Source organism: Sabethes cyaneus, chromosome 3 (genome assembly GCF_943734655.1).
Source record: "Sabethes cyaneus chromosome 3, idSabCyanKW18_F2, whole genome shotgun sequence".
NCBI classification, from domain to species: Eukaryota; Metazoa; Arthropoda; class Insecta; order Diptera; family Culicidae; genus Sabethes; species Sabethes cyaneus.
Genome location: NC_071355.1, coordinates 31,634,068 through 31,647,832, shown reverse-complemented (window position 1 = coordinate 31,647,832; position 13,765 = coordinate 31,634,068). Strand labels below are relative to the sequence as shown.

At 41.6% G+C, this 13,765-nt stretch overlaps 1 protein-coding gene across 5 annotated transcripts in view; it reads right to left on the bottom strand.

The window, feature by feature from the left end:
- Positions 1 to 13,765, bottom strand: part of LOC128743878 (DENN domain-containing protein Crag) — a 117,493-nt gene that overhangs the window by 7,315 nt on the left and 96,413 nt on the right. For all 5 annotated transcript variants that reach the window (XR_008412329.1, XM_053840564.1, XM_053840567.1 and 2 more), the window contains exons 6-7: positions 11,560 to 13,751; positions 11,166 to 11,495 (exon numbers count right to left, since the gene is read on the bottom strand). Coding sequence is in view for 4 of the 5 variants with exons in the window: in XM_053840564.1 (XP_053696539.1) it covers positions 11,166 to 11,495; positions 11,560 to 13,751 (2,522 nt within the window). In the remaining variant the exon portion in view is untranslated. The remainder of the gene's footprint in view (positions 1 to 11,165; positions 11,496 to 11,559; positions 13,752 to 13,765) is intronic.

Below are 13,765 nucleotides of genomic sequence, written 5' to 3'. Positions count from 1 at the left end.
TAGATCTCGTGTAAATTGCCGATTTCGAGCACTACAGCGAGTGAAGTCTGATAATTGTACGGCGCAAAACGAATAAAAAATCTACGAAAAACTGAAAGATAATCACATCGCCACCACACATGTGACAAGCTTTAACTCAACCGATCAATCTGCGTATATTTTACACGAAAATTAATTCGATTCCGAAATTGATCAACAATATTGCTGCGTGAATAAAATTGTCCTGATTGAATTCAGGAATTCCCTGATATTCCCTGTTTTTCCCGATCCAAAAATGAATTCCCTGATATTCCCTGATTTTCCAGGTTTTTCCAGGAAATCGACACCCTGTCAGTGGCATGACAGGGAGCAGAAATCAAACGCAACAGCAGACATGCCACATGAATGTGAGTAACGAGGATCTCCACGTTGACAAATTTTGGGAATTCGAAACATGTCACGAGGCATCCTGTCTGCCAGTATCAGAACAAGCCGTAGAAGCATAAGTGTCATCTTGGTGATTCTCTTATCACCGCTGAGCGCCGTTTCGAGAAACTATTGCGAACGTTTATCAGCGACGATAAAAGAATCCGATACACAATATTTACGAACAAGTATTTGGCCCTTCCAACCTTATAGCTGCTTTGCAACGGATCATTAGCAGACGCGGTATGGTCAACCACATTTATTCAACAGGATAACATTTGTAGGACCAACCATGAGTTGGTTCCTCTAATAAAATTGTTAGAAGAACAGGCTCATCAATCCACACTCAACGATCTTTGCATTACTAAAGGAATACAGTGGCACTCCATCCCCCCGCACAGCCAACACTTCGGCGGGATATGGGAGGCTGGGGGTAAAGCCTCCCAAACATCATGTTAAGCGTGTGGTGGGAGAAACTCAATTGACGTATGACAAAATGTGAACATTTTTTACCCACACCGAAGCAGTTTCAAATATTCGATCACTTGTTCGTGTATCAAGCGATCCGAATGACGTTGAGGCGTTGACATCGTTTCATTTTCTAACCGGCTGATCAGCTATTAGTATTTCCGAACCACCATACGAACAAGTAAAGTTAACCTATAGTGGACCCTTTACCTATAATGGACCTCGGGTACAAGTTCGGCGTTTATTAGTTAGAACTTCTCATATCTGAGGATATATGCCATGTAACAGAAAGTACTAAACATAACACACATTCAAGTTTGTAAAATTTTAGCTGCATTTTATACCTTTAAATCGACATTTTCAACAGGTGAGAGTTCATTATACGAGTAACAATGCAAAATATGTCGCCATTAATGAACCTTCTCCATGTAAAATACACTAGAATTTCTATAATGGACCCGGCCGTTATCCTATTGTAAACCACAATCGTCCTTAAAAGGAAAACGGACATTCCAATTTGTTTTGGAAAATATGTAAAATATAGAGGTTTGCAACATGAATTGATATTTTTTAGGCTTAATTGTAAGTGACATCGATTGAGTATTTAGCATTACCAGTTCAAGATAATTCTTAGAAGACAACTCAAGCACTAAAAGGGTCCGCTGATGGTTATTTAGGCTTGAAATATGGCCCACGAGTTGGCAAACATCACGCATTTGTCCAACCGGTTGTTAAATATGAGTGATGCGCTGTAGGATTACTAATTAGTTGCCATCGTATTTTTTCGAACCGTAACCAATTCTACGACGGCCTGATCAAGGCGTTACAAAGGCGGCCGGAGGCCGAGTTGACACTGTATAGTGAACATAGAGCGAATTGCTCGATGAATGGAGGAAACGATGCAAAAAATCCTGCAGTGTAAGTGGAGGTACTGAAAAGGTTCTGAAAGCAGAAATGAATCAAAAGCAGAAATAAAAACCCGATTTAATCCACCTAGTAGTGTAAGGAACCTTTGTTATACCAGCTTATATGTCATTTGAAATGGGCATTTCCAGGTCAAATATTATTTTTTATTTGCATTTGAATTTGTAATTTTTATAAAACTGACAGAGTCAAATTCTATACACATCACTTTGAACTAAAGTCTTAAATATAAGCTGTTTCCAGGCCCAGCCATTCTCAAGTTATTCAGATGTGAAATCTAAAAATTATCTATTAAAGTTAACATATGCAAAGTATCCGATAACCGTGTAATCGACCTTCACGAATTCGAACCAAATTTTGTCAGATTGTTCATTATAGGTCAGAAAGCAAACATCTTAAATTTGGTGCCGATTGATACCCCCCACGATTAGTGGCAGTACCTCCTTTTTAAAAGAAAAGACCCGTTTTGTCAAACCTTTTTATTTTTCACTTACAGATAAACGTGGAAATCTCTACCAACATGTCAAAAGGTTCAATGTGTAAATGAGAGATTCTCTATGCGTCTCCTCTCTTATGCTTATTACGGAGACATAAATGCATTTCAACCCAATTTTTCTAAAGGATTTTAGCTTTCCAATAACACCGGCAACCGTTCCATGCAAAATAGATGCATTCAAGTGCATTTATGCCGCCGTAATAAGCATAAGAGAGGAGGCGCAAAAAGAATCTCATTTGCACATTGGACCTTTCGAAATATTGCTCGTCAAATATTAGGATTAGAAAGAAACTATATTCACATTCAAATTCCAATTCCAATCGAAAATAGTCGAGAAAAAAATGCCTTTTTAAGCGTTTTGAGCTGGAAATGATCATACAGATATCGACACGTCTTCGGAACTTAATTCAACTGTTTGTTAATGCTGTGCTAGTTATCATCCATATGCATCCTAGCGATAAACAATCTTCAGTGTGTATTTTAAGCTACTAAATAACTTTATAGAACATATGAAAGCAATGAAAACAGCGTGTACAGAATTTTTGAGCAGAACTGATTTTAAAGTGGCTGTTTGTCTCGGGGTACAATGCTAGCCTAACAAGCCAATCGTCGTATGTTCGAATCTCGACTGATCGGTGCCGTTACAGAGTTAATAGGATCTTTGCCCTAGCCCGTAATTTTCCTGTACTCTAACCGGCTGCGAAGTCTGTGGATAAAGAAGGGTTAAGTTCTGAAGGACGTTTACACCCATGACTTTGCTTTGCTTGAATTTAAACTGGTTTTTTTAAACAAATCATGAAATTTCGCAACCAGTAAGAAATAGATAGTTACTATTTGCAACAAAGTTGCTTATTTTAGTGTGTTCTACAATTTTTGTGAAGACGCTATTTTTTTGGACGCGTTTCAAAAATAAAAATTTGTGTCACCCTTCTAAGCGGATTCACGGTCACCCTAAAAGTGTAAGGAAATGTGCTATATTTTATTAATTAACTGCTGCAAAGAAACACCCGTTGAAAAATTATACATTTTTACTATATTATTCTGTTTTTGAGGTTTGGTCCCATTAAAGGTTTGGACATTAAGGTTTTCTTGAATAAATTTCATCAATGATTTTTAAATATCTTTTGACCAGTAGAACCAATCCTTATGAAATTTGGTAAATACATTTACAGTGTTAAGACCTCTCGTTTAATACTAAAATAATTGAAACTAGATAAATTATCTTGGTTAAAATCGCTATAAAGTATTGTAAATTTTAACGTGTAACTTCAATTGCTCATAACTTTCAAACTAAAAGTCCAATCAAAAAACCATTCAATAGTGATCTATCCGGATATATTACCTTTCAAATGAGACTAATAGCGCATAAATCGGCTTGGCCATCTCTGAGAAACAGGCGATAATTATTACGTTGTCAAAACACGTTTTTAAGCATAACTTTTAAACTACTTATTTGTTTTCAATAAAACTTTCTGAAAATTTTTATAATTCAGCAAGAGCTTTCATTTGGTACTAGGATCATTGAAATCGGTTGTGTGGTTCCGGAGAAAATCGTGTCACGTAGTTTTCACATTTTTGCTTATAATTTTTAAACGAAACATCGGACCACGAAGCAATTTAATAGTGATATACTAGGCAATAATACCTTTCAAATGAGACTAATAACGCATAAATCGGTTCAGCCATATCCGAGAAACAGGCGATAGAAAAGTTGCGTCGCGCACATACATACATACACACACACAGACATTGCTCAGTTCGTCGAACCCTGTCGATTGGTATATGTGGCTCGGCCCTCCGGGCCTCGGATCGATTTCGTATTTTTCGACCAATTTCTAAACCTTTGTTATGGTATAACAAAGGTAAAAAAGAAGAAAGAACAAAAGTACTACTACTGCAATAAAGCAGAGCATTTCCGCCGAGACTGTCGTGCTGGTCTACTGAGCGACCATTGCAATGACGTTCTGCGATTTCTGGAAAATGTGACGGAGATGCACTTGGCCTTGCGGGTGACAACAAAATCGCCGCGGTAGGTGTTGAGTCGAACGGATTCCGTTTGCTAAATGGAAATGGTAAAGTCACAGTACCTGTGACCATCAAGCAGGTTTATCATGTTCCAGCGTTGACAGGAAATCTTCTGCCAGTAAGCCGACTGACCCCTTTATACTCTGTCTTGTTCAACAAAACCAGCTGCGAAGTTCAGAAGAACGGTAAATTTTTGCTTCATGCTAAAAGAAGTGACAACTTGTACCGACTGTCTTGGCCATCGTGACAAGCAAGATGTGGATAGAATCATCCAAGAGGGCCTCGGAACTGGCCTAAACATGCAGGAATGCGTCGTGAAAGCTGTTTGCGAAGTGTGTTATGCAGGAAAATTATGTCGTGCACCGTTTCCTAACATATCCGCATCCACATCCAGCGCTGTCGGAGATCTCGTTCATACCGACTTATGTCGATGTTTGGAACTGGCGACACCGAGAGGAGCCCATTTCCTGATGACGATGATGGACGATTACAGCCGATATTGTGTTCTGTACCTGCTAACGGAAAAATCGGAAGCTGCTGAAAAAATCGTCGAATATTCGAAGATGATGCAGAACCAGTTTGGACGATTGCCGAAAGTGATATGATCGAATGGAGGCGGAGAGTACTCCGGCAATATATTGAAGAAATTCTTGGCAACGAACGGATTTCGGATAGTACAAACAGCCCCGTACTGTCCCCAACAGAATGGGACTGCTGAGCGGAAGAATCGCAATTTGCCAGAGATAATACGATGCCTTTGGTGGAAGCTGCCTTTGCAACTATCTGTCTTCACCGAAGACGTCGAGGATCCAGAAGAAGAAATTGTGGAGCCAGAGGGTGACACCGATGATAGCAATTCGTTCCAGAGTTCTACCGAGAACGAACGTGATTTCGAAGGATTTGAACCAGAAGAAATTCTTCATCGATCGTCATAAAGCAATAAGGAAATTTCCCCTCATCGGCTAAATAATGAAATCTTCTATAGCCAGGCCATAGATGATGAACTGCAAACCTTGGAAGCAGCATTGTCTGGTGCGGACGAAGCGAAATTGCGAGTTGCTATGAGAAGCTGGAGCCCCACGAAGCAGCACTCAAATATATGAAGTCTTGTAGTGCACCAGGAACAGCCTACATTTCAGCCGAGCTACTGAAAGCTTACCCACCCAAGAAACATTTATGCGCTGAATAAACATTTTAGCAGCCATAATTATTCAGCCATATCTGAATATGCATCGAATAAAATTTATGTAAACAACTGTACAATACTTATTCAACCGAAAATGGAGAACTTATACAACCTATTTTATTCGAGGCAGAAAAACATTTGTTAAGCAGTTATATCGCCTCTGTGCGCCTTGTGTCCAGCTTTGCGCAAATTGGGTTTTTAAAAACGCGCAAAAGCCTCTATTAAGCTACATTACTGCTTCAAAGCAGCTATTAGCAAATCCGAAGCTTGACTTAGATGTTTAATAGCTGAAAAAAGGTTTTTATTTCTAATACTAAACTATAGTTCAGCCACAGGTTGAATAAATTCAGCTGAAAAACGTTTGATCAGCATGGAATTGTTACTTGGGTAGCTGTTTTCAAAACTGCAATGGAGCCTAATAAAGGCTTTTGCGTGTTTTGAAATAACCAATTTGCGCAATGCTGTCAATTCTATTTTTAGAACGAGAAATAGTTTTGCAATGCTTTTTCAGTCGCTTAGTCAATGTCTTATCAACCTTTATGAAGCCAAAAAATTATCTATTTTTAAATTTGGAAAAGAATAGAATGCGTCATATTTATTTGGCTATGGCGTCGTATGCTATGTTTTAAATTTTGAATAACTTGAATTCGTATATGCAAGCTAATTAAAATTGCATGTCGTCATCTTTCGGGAATTGAACCGCCATCTTCTGATCCATAAGCACTCATCGAATGACCCGCACCATCTGCATCTGCAGAACAGACAGTGAAAATATCTTTACATTTGAAACAGTCGATAATGTCGATAACTGACATATTTTTGCTGCCAGTCGAATTGCGAAACTCTATGATCTGACAGTATGTGTGCTGTGAACCGAATGAAAGCTTGGTATTAGTTTGTAAAACCACTTTAACACTCTTAAGCTGCTTTAAAGAAGTTTGAAAGCTGTGAGCCTAATGAAAGCGTCTACTGGTTTATAAAGCCACTTTAACACCTTTAAGCAACCGTAAAACGGTTTTATGTTTATGGCTGTTTAGAAGCGGATTGTTTAGCAGAAAAATCCGCTATTAAGCTTGTTTATCAGCTTTGAAGGAAAGCGGGTTTGGAAAAACTTAAAGTAGCTTAAACATCGCTCAGTCAAACATCATTTGAGTGCTTACTTTATGCAGCTTGGATCGCCGTAAACCAACTCGTAAACAGCAATTGCTCTTGCTGTTAACGGGTTGGTTTAAGGCGATCCAGTGTACAAGATTTTTCGAAAACAGACACTGATGAAGCCTGCATGTCGTAGGCGAAATACGTATCTGTCACGAATAAATATAAATAACAGAATTTAATTGGAAAGTTTTTAATTTCAGAAGATGGCGGTTCAATTCCCGAAAGATGACGACTTGCATTTTTAATTAGCTTGCATATACGAATTCAAGTTATTCGAAATTTAAAATATAGTTTATGACGCCAAAGCAAAATAAATTTGACGCGTTCCATTTTTGAAATTTAAGAATAGATTATTTTTTGGCTGCATAAAGGTTGATGAGACGTTGATTAAGCGACTAAAAAAGCATTGCAACTATTTCTCGTTCTAAAAATAGAATTGACAGCATTGCGCAAATTGGTTATTTCAAAACACGCAAAAGCATCTATTAAGCTCCATTTCAGCTTTGAAAACAGCTACCCAAGTAACAATTTCAGGCTGATCAAATGCTTTTATAGCTGGACTTATTCTACCTGTGGCTGAACTATGGTTTAGTTTTAGAAACAAAAACCTTTTTTCAGCTCTTAAACATGTATATTTAGTGATTTTATCAAGCTTCGGGCTTGCTAATAGCTGCTTTCGAGGCTGCAATGGAGCTTAATAGAGGCTTTTGCGCGTTTTTAAATAACCAATTTGCGCAAGGCTGGAAACAAGACGCACAGAGGTTATATAAAGGGCGATATAATTGCTTAACAAGTGTTTTTCTGCCTCAAACGAAATAGGTTGTATAAGTTCTCCAATTTCGGCTGAATAAGTATTGTAGAATTGTTTACATAAATTTTATTCGATGCATATTTAGCTACGGCTGAATAATAATGGCTGCTAAAATATTTAATCAGCGCATAAATGTTTCGTGGGAGGGCTATTTATTAAGATGACAAATCGTTTATTCAGCTAGTATAGCACAATTATTGAGAATATTGACGGGCTGTGGAGAGGTTGAAGATGCGCCTAATCTGCTTGTGACACTATTATGTGAAGTAGCTGATTTACAGCGCATTCGTTGGCTGCTTATTCACCTATAGAATACAGAGACCTTTACTTCAATTTATTCAGCGTCTTCCACCTGTATTCAGAGTTAAATCAGCTGGGACCAAATCAGTAGCATTTTAATTCAGCTTCGGCGTTTGTTGGGCAGTATTATCACCGCAAATATTGCATCAGCTCTTCAGCAATAACTGGGAAACTGCGACACTTCCGATGGATTGGATGTAAGGCGTCTTGGTAAAAGTCACGTGGGAACTAGGGGGGGACACGTTGCTCTATACAACTCTTACATTACTTCGAAAGGCGATTCTTAATTAAATCCAAGAAACAACCGACGCAACTCTCTGGTACTAGCAAGTTAGATTCCGTGATCAGATCTCGACGCTCAGTAAGTGAGACAGGATTACATACCTTTAACTCTACTGTTTCTCCTCGTTATGAACGAAATTTTAAATGAACCTAACTGAGGATTACCCTGGAACCCTTTGACAATGGAGCATTTCAATGATCTCGACCTGGCTGACGATATTTTCTTGCTCTCCCAATGGAAATAAGGACATGCAGAGAAAGCTTGATGGTCTCTGCGACAACTCTAAGACAGCCGGCTCTGTATTCAACGTCGAAAAGATCAAGTTAGTTGGAGTGAACATCAGCAACCCGTTCAATTTCACAGTAGAGGTTGAGGAGGTGGAAGATTTTTAATATCTTGATGGTCAGACAACACCAAAAGGGGGTACCAAGACTGTTCAGATCACTTTACTGACCCTAACACGAATTTTTAATTATAACATGAAATCTATTATTCTCTCAATCTATTATTCTATTATTACTTGCAGGGCGCGATGCCTATTACCAGAGGCGACCGTAAGTCTTCGTTAATCTTTGCCTGAATAGGGTAAGTTATCCTATAGTGGACCCTTTACCTATAATGGACCTCCGGTACAGTTTCGGCGTTTATTAGCTTGTGCTACTTATTTCCGAGAAAATATGACATGAAACAGAAAGTACTAAACATATCACACATTCCAGTTTATAAAGATTTAGCTGCATTTAATTATTAATGCCTTAAAATCGATATTTTCAACAAGTGAGGGTCCATTATAGGTTAACAACGCAAAACATGACGCCATTAGTGGACTCTCTCCATGCAAAATACACTAGAATTCCTATAATGGACCCGGTCGCTATCCTATTGTAAACAACAAGGTCCATTAACGGAAAACGGACATTCCAATCTGTTTTAAAGAATGTGCAAAATATAGAAATTTTCAACATAAATTGATATTTTTTTAGGTTTAATCGAAAGTTACTCGTATTGTAAGTGCCATCGGTTACGTGTTTAGCGTTACCAGTTTAAAATAATTCGTGGAAGAAAACTACTCAAGTACTAACTGGTCCACTAATGGTTAATTTACCCTACATTATTCGGGCTTGGTGGGCTCACACTTGCATTTCCAATTCGGAACTCAATCGTCGATATCATTAGCGCCAGATAGAAACAGAGATTTGGACACGTAGAAGCGGAAGGGTGAATGTGCGATGTGGACTTAACCGTCTCTCAAAGACTTGACCCTTCTTTATGGATAGACTTCGCAGCCGGCTAGTTAGAGTACAGAACAATTACGGGGCCAGTGTATGAATCCTACTGACTCTATCTGTCAGCACCGCCCAGCCGAGATTCGAACACAAGACGACTGGATTGTTAGGCCAGCATCGTACCCCGAAGCCAACTAGGTACGTTTTTGGATTTCAACATCCACTTTTGTTCTGTGCACGGCGTTTCTACCGAACGGCGAGGATCCAGTATTTCGCCAGCTGCTTACTAGCAAAACGGCAATGGCACCCAGGATGGGAGGAGCACTACCAGACGCTGTTGAATGGAACGGCAAACAAGGAGAATAGCAAGAACAGAATAAGAATATTGAGTGACGGTCAAGCTGTGGAGCCACCAACACCGAAGAAGGTTAAGAAGGCAATTAGTGAGCAGAAAAACGGCAAGGCTGCTGGGGAAGACGGCATCCCAGCTGAATTTCTAAAAGCGGGGAACGAGTGGCTATACGAAATAATCCAAGGGGCCTTTGTCAGGATCTGGGTGGAAGACCAAATGGCGGAAGAGTGACTGGCTGGCCTCATTTGCCTAAAAAAAGGACATCGACTCGATTGTTAAAACTATTCATTGGAGTATAACATTGCTTAATTTTGTTTATAAGGTCGATCGATCGTATCCTTTTCTGTGGGTATGACATGGGGAAGGCAGCCATGAAAAAGCGCCCAAAATAGCTCTAACCATTCCAAGCCCCTACCTAGCGCCTCCGCGTGGCCATGCCTGGAAATATCTCGCTTCGTATGATTGAGAGAGAGTGGTTTTCAGTTCCTAACCTTACAACTGTACTGAACCACACGACTTTATTTTCAAGTGTAATTTAAACTAATATTTTTGGTAGACAAATCTATTTTCAGAGTGCGAAATAAGGCGCTATATCCTTGGCCAATTGCAGCCTGGCTGCTGGTCTAAATGCCATCAGTTTGTCACTTCCCGGTTTGCGATGCCGCGCAGTTGGCGCAGTTGGTCGTTAACAAGGAAAATTATTGATTCAAGTAATCGTCATTTTATCATGCCTTCAAGAATTGACTGCGTTAGTGTGAGATTAGATTAGATAGATTAGATAAGGTCGATATTGTATCCTGGTTTGTAATCTGGGACCGTTAGCGGAATCTTCGGTAGCGAGTACCAAGCTAATTTTCGTGTCAGTCGTTCCACGACTGATCAGAGTTTTAGCCTGCGTCAGTTAAGTTCCGTGGTAAAGTAGAACAGTTCCGAGAATACCTACAACTTGCAGTCTCATCATCTGTTGGTTGACTTTAAGGCTGCATACGATTCAGTCAAACGAAATGAGCTAGTGTAGATGATGGTGATTGATACCACGCTTCATAGGGCAAAATTATGCGTCAGAAGAGAGTTCTGTCACTCTCTAGCCTGATATTCAACATGACCTTGGAAGAGAAAACTTGGAAACAGAACTATTATCACGAAATCTGACGTGTTTCTTAGTTTTGTGGATGACGTCGATATCATCGGAATCAACCACACCGGAATGTTGGTGTCGAGATGGAGCTAAATGGGAAAGGATATCAAATGGTAAAGGAATGATGTAAACTGCGCAGCAAAACGACGAATTGTAGTCGAGCACACTGCGCATCTGGTAAATACATCCCAATCCCAACACCTGTCAGTAATTAAAAATTTCAATCCTCAAATATTTTGTTCTATTGTGGAAAAAAACAAAACTAAAATTACAAGATGTCGCAAAAAGACTCCAAACAGAGTTACAGCAAAATCCTGATCACACGATGCATAAGCCCACAAAAAAAACAACATCGATCAAACCAGCAAAAAGAAAATGCCACCGCACACTTACCCAAAGTTGAACTTCAGCGAGGAACCGATGCTGGCGAAGCTGGACGTAACGGAACTGCCAACCGGCATCGTTTCCGACCGGTGCATACTCTTGTTCAGCTGCAGCGAATCGTCGAACGTCGCCGACCGTTGTCCCTTGAACAGAATCGGTTGATCCGTGTAGATAGTGTTGTTGTGATGAATCCCATTCTGCCCGCCACCATTGTTGTTGTTGTTGTTGTTCAACGAAAGCTTTTCGGTGGACTGCCGAATTTCGAGCACTTCGTCATGCCCGTCATCGTTCAGGGCACCGAGTGGATCATCCTGAGTCACTAGCGTTCGAGGAGATACCCTGAAAAGCGGGAAAAGTTGAAATCGTGCTGTGAAATTTTTGGAATTAACAGCTTAATACGCACTTAGTTGGGCTGACCTTCGAGGCGGATTTATCGTCCACAAGTTCCTCCTGGGAACTGTTTTCGTTCTCGGCTTGAAAATCCAGTGCTCGTTTTACGCGGTTAACCGCGTTGTCACCAACGGTTCCCCCCTTCGGTGTGCCACCGTTGGTGTAATGCAGTGCTTGCTTTTGCAGTTTATCTATGAATTTAGAGTCACCGGCGAAGCTGTCAGCCCTGGCCAACATTCGTGGGCTCAGATCGCACGGGCTTGCGGGTGCGGGTGCTTTGAATGTTTGCTTTTCTTTGGGACTGATTTTCAGATGGGTTCCTTCGCCACTGATCAGCAGCCCAGCACTGGATACTACATCGGAGGATTCCTGGGGGGTTCCCGTTTGTCGTACGATCGTCCCTAGGCGACCGCGCAGTTTGTCGAATGCTGCGAAATCCATTGTCGAACCGCTTTGGTGCTCCGCTTGGGATATACCGGAGTCCAAACTGGTTCGCGACGTTCCGTCTACCGTTTCCAGCGTGTTGAGGTTATTCTCATGAGAAGCGGACAGTCTTCGACGGGCAGCAAACTTCTTTCCGGCTCGTTTGAAATGAGCTGCACCCATAACGATGTTTCGTAGGCGATTCCATCGCATCTGACTGGAAAGGATGGAATCGGAAGGCCACTTTGCTTCTAGCACGCATCGATTGTAGAAACCGTAGGTCAGAGCGTTCGGTTGAATTCCCGAACGCTTCATCAGGTAGTGCAGACGGACGGCCAGAACGGGAAGATTGTGCATTCCACACAGTTGCATCATTATGCGATAGCAAACTTCGTCGCACTGAATCTTCAGTTTACAAGCTTTACCGAGCAGGTCGTAGGCGGTCTTAAGGATGACGTGCTCTCGGCCAGCATTTTCGGAGATTAGACTAGGCAGAACTATGAAGTAGATGGAATAGCAGGTGGCCAGCAGGTGTTTGGCCCAAAGTTCGGGATTGGTTTGATTTTTCCGTGCTAACTTTTGGGCGGTTTTGATTTCAATTTTTGTTCGCCGTGCCATCGGTGATCCCGGCGCGAGGCTGCTGTGCTGCTGCAAAGCGTGCGCCAGCAGGCTTCGTCGCGATTGCTTCAGCAGGATCGGGTTTAGCAGGAAGAAACTGTAGCGATAGCTCTGCTCGGGCAGTCCCGGTTGGCATTCGGGTGGCAATATAACCTTGGTTCGTTCGCTGCTCTGCCCGGAATCCCAGTCGATCAGCTTAATCTCAGTGGGAGTATCTTCGAAGGCACTCACCTTCTCGGCACATTCGTCGAAGAAGGCCAGATTGTGGTCTCCGTCGGAGAAGAACGATCGTTCTTCGATGAATTTGATGAACATTTGAGTTTTCATAAGCAGCTGGAAAAATTTGTGATGTGCCTTATCTCGCGATCTCAGGAAGGCGTTCATCTGAAACAGGGCGTCCGGATCGGTTGCTCGGCTCGTTGGGGCTTGCGAAATCGGTACCAAATACTCTCGGTATCCCTTCAGAATGGACGCCATAAACTGCAGAAAAGCTTCCTGTATCCTTTGCTCAAGATTTTGTTCCCTTTTCTTTTTCTTCAAATCGCGATCCAAACTGTTTGAGGCATCCTTGTCTGTACTTTGATTCTGTTCGTCCAAATTACGTAGCGTTTGTTTTAGTATTCGGGCTGCCCGTTTCGGGAGCAGTTTCGTTGAAAGATGCCTCTGCGACTCACACAAGCTGATATTGTTGGTGTCGAGATCCACACAGGTCACGTCGCTGGGTGGTTCGTACAGGTCAAAAAATCTCGAATCTACTCCGATCAGGTACGGCAGGGGAGCGTGCAGCACTTCGGCAAGCCCCAGCGGACACAGTGGAATGTACGGACACTGCCACTTGAATGGAAACAGGAAGGAGGACACGGCTTCCGCCACGGCCGTCAGAATGGCTGGTCTTAGCGAGTGAATGAGGATTTTCTGTTCGGTCATAACGAGCAGCAGCACGTGAAGGCAGTTTTCCGCTCCCAAATTGGAGAGCAACTGACGGAAGCCGGCGCCGCTGCGCGGCAAAGGGGAGTCCTCCGGAAGGGTTAGCAGTATTCGATCGTTGCTTAGGTTGGATAGCTGGAGAAGAATACTGGGCGACGGGAAGGGAACTTCGTCGAGTAGATGCGTGATGTAGCGTTCGATCGGTACCGGCAGTGGTTCGTTCAGTATTGATATTTGCTGTCAAAAAAAAC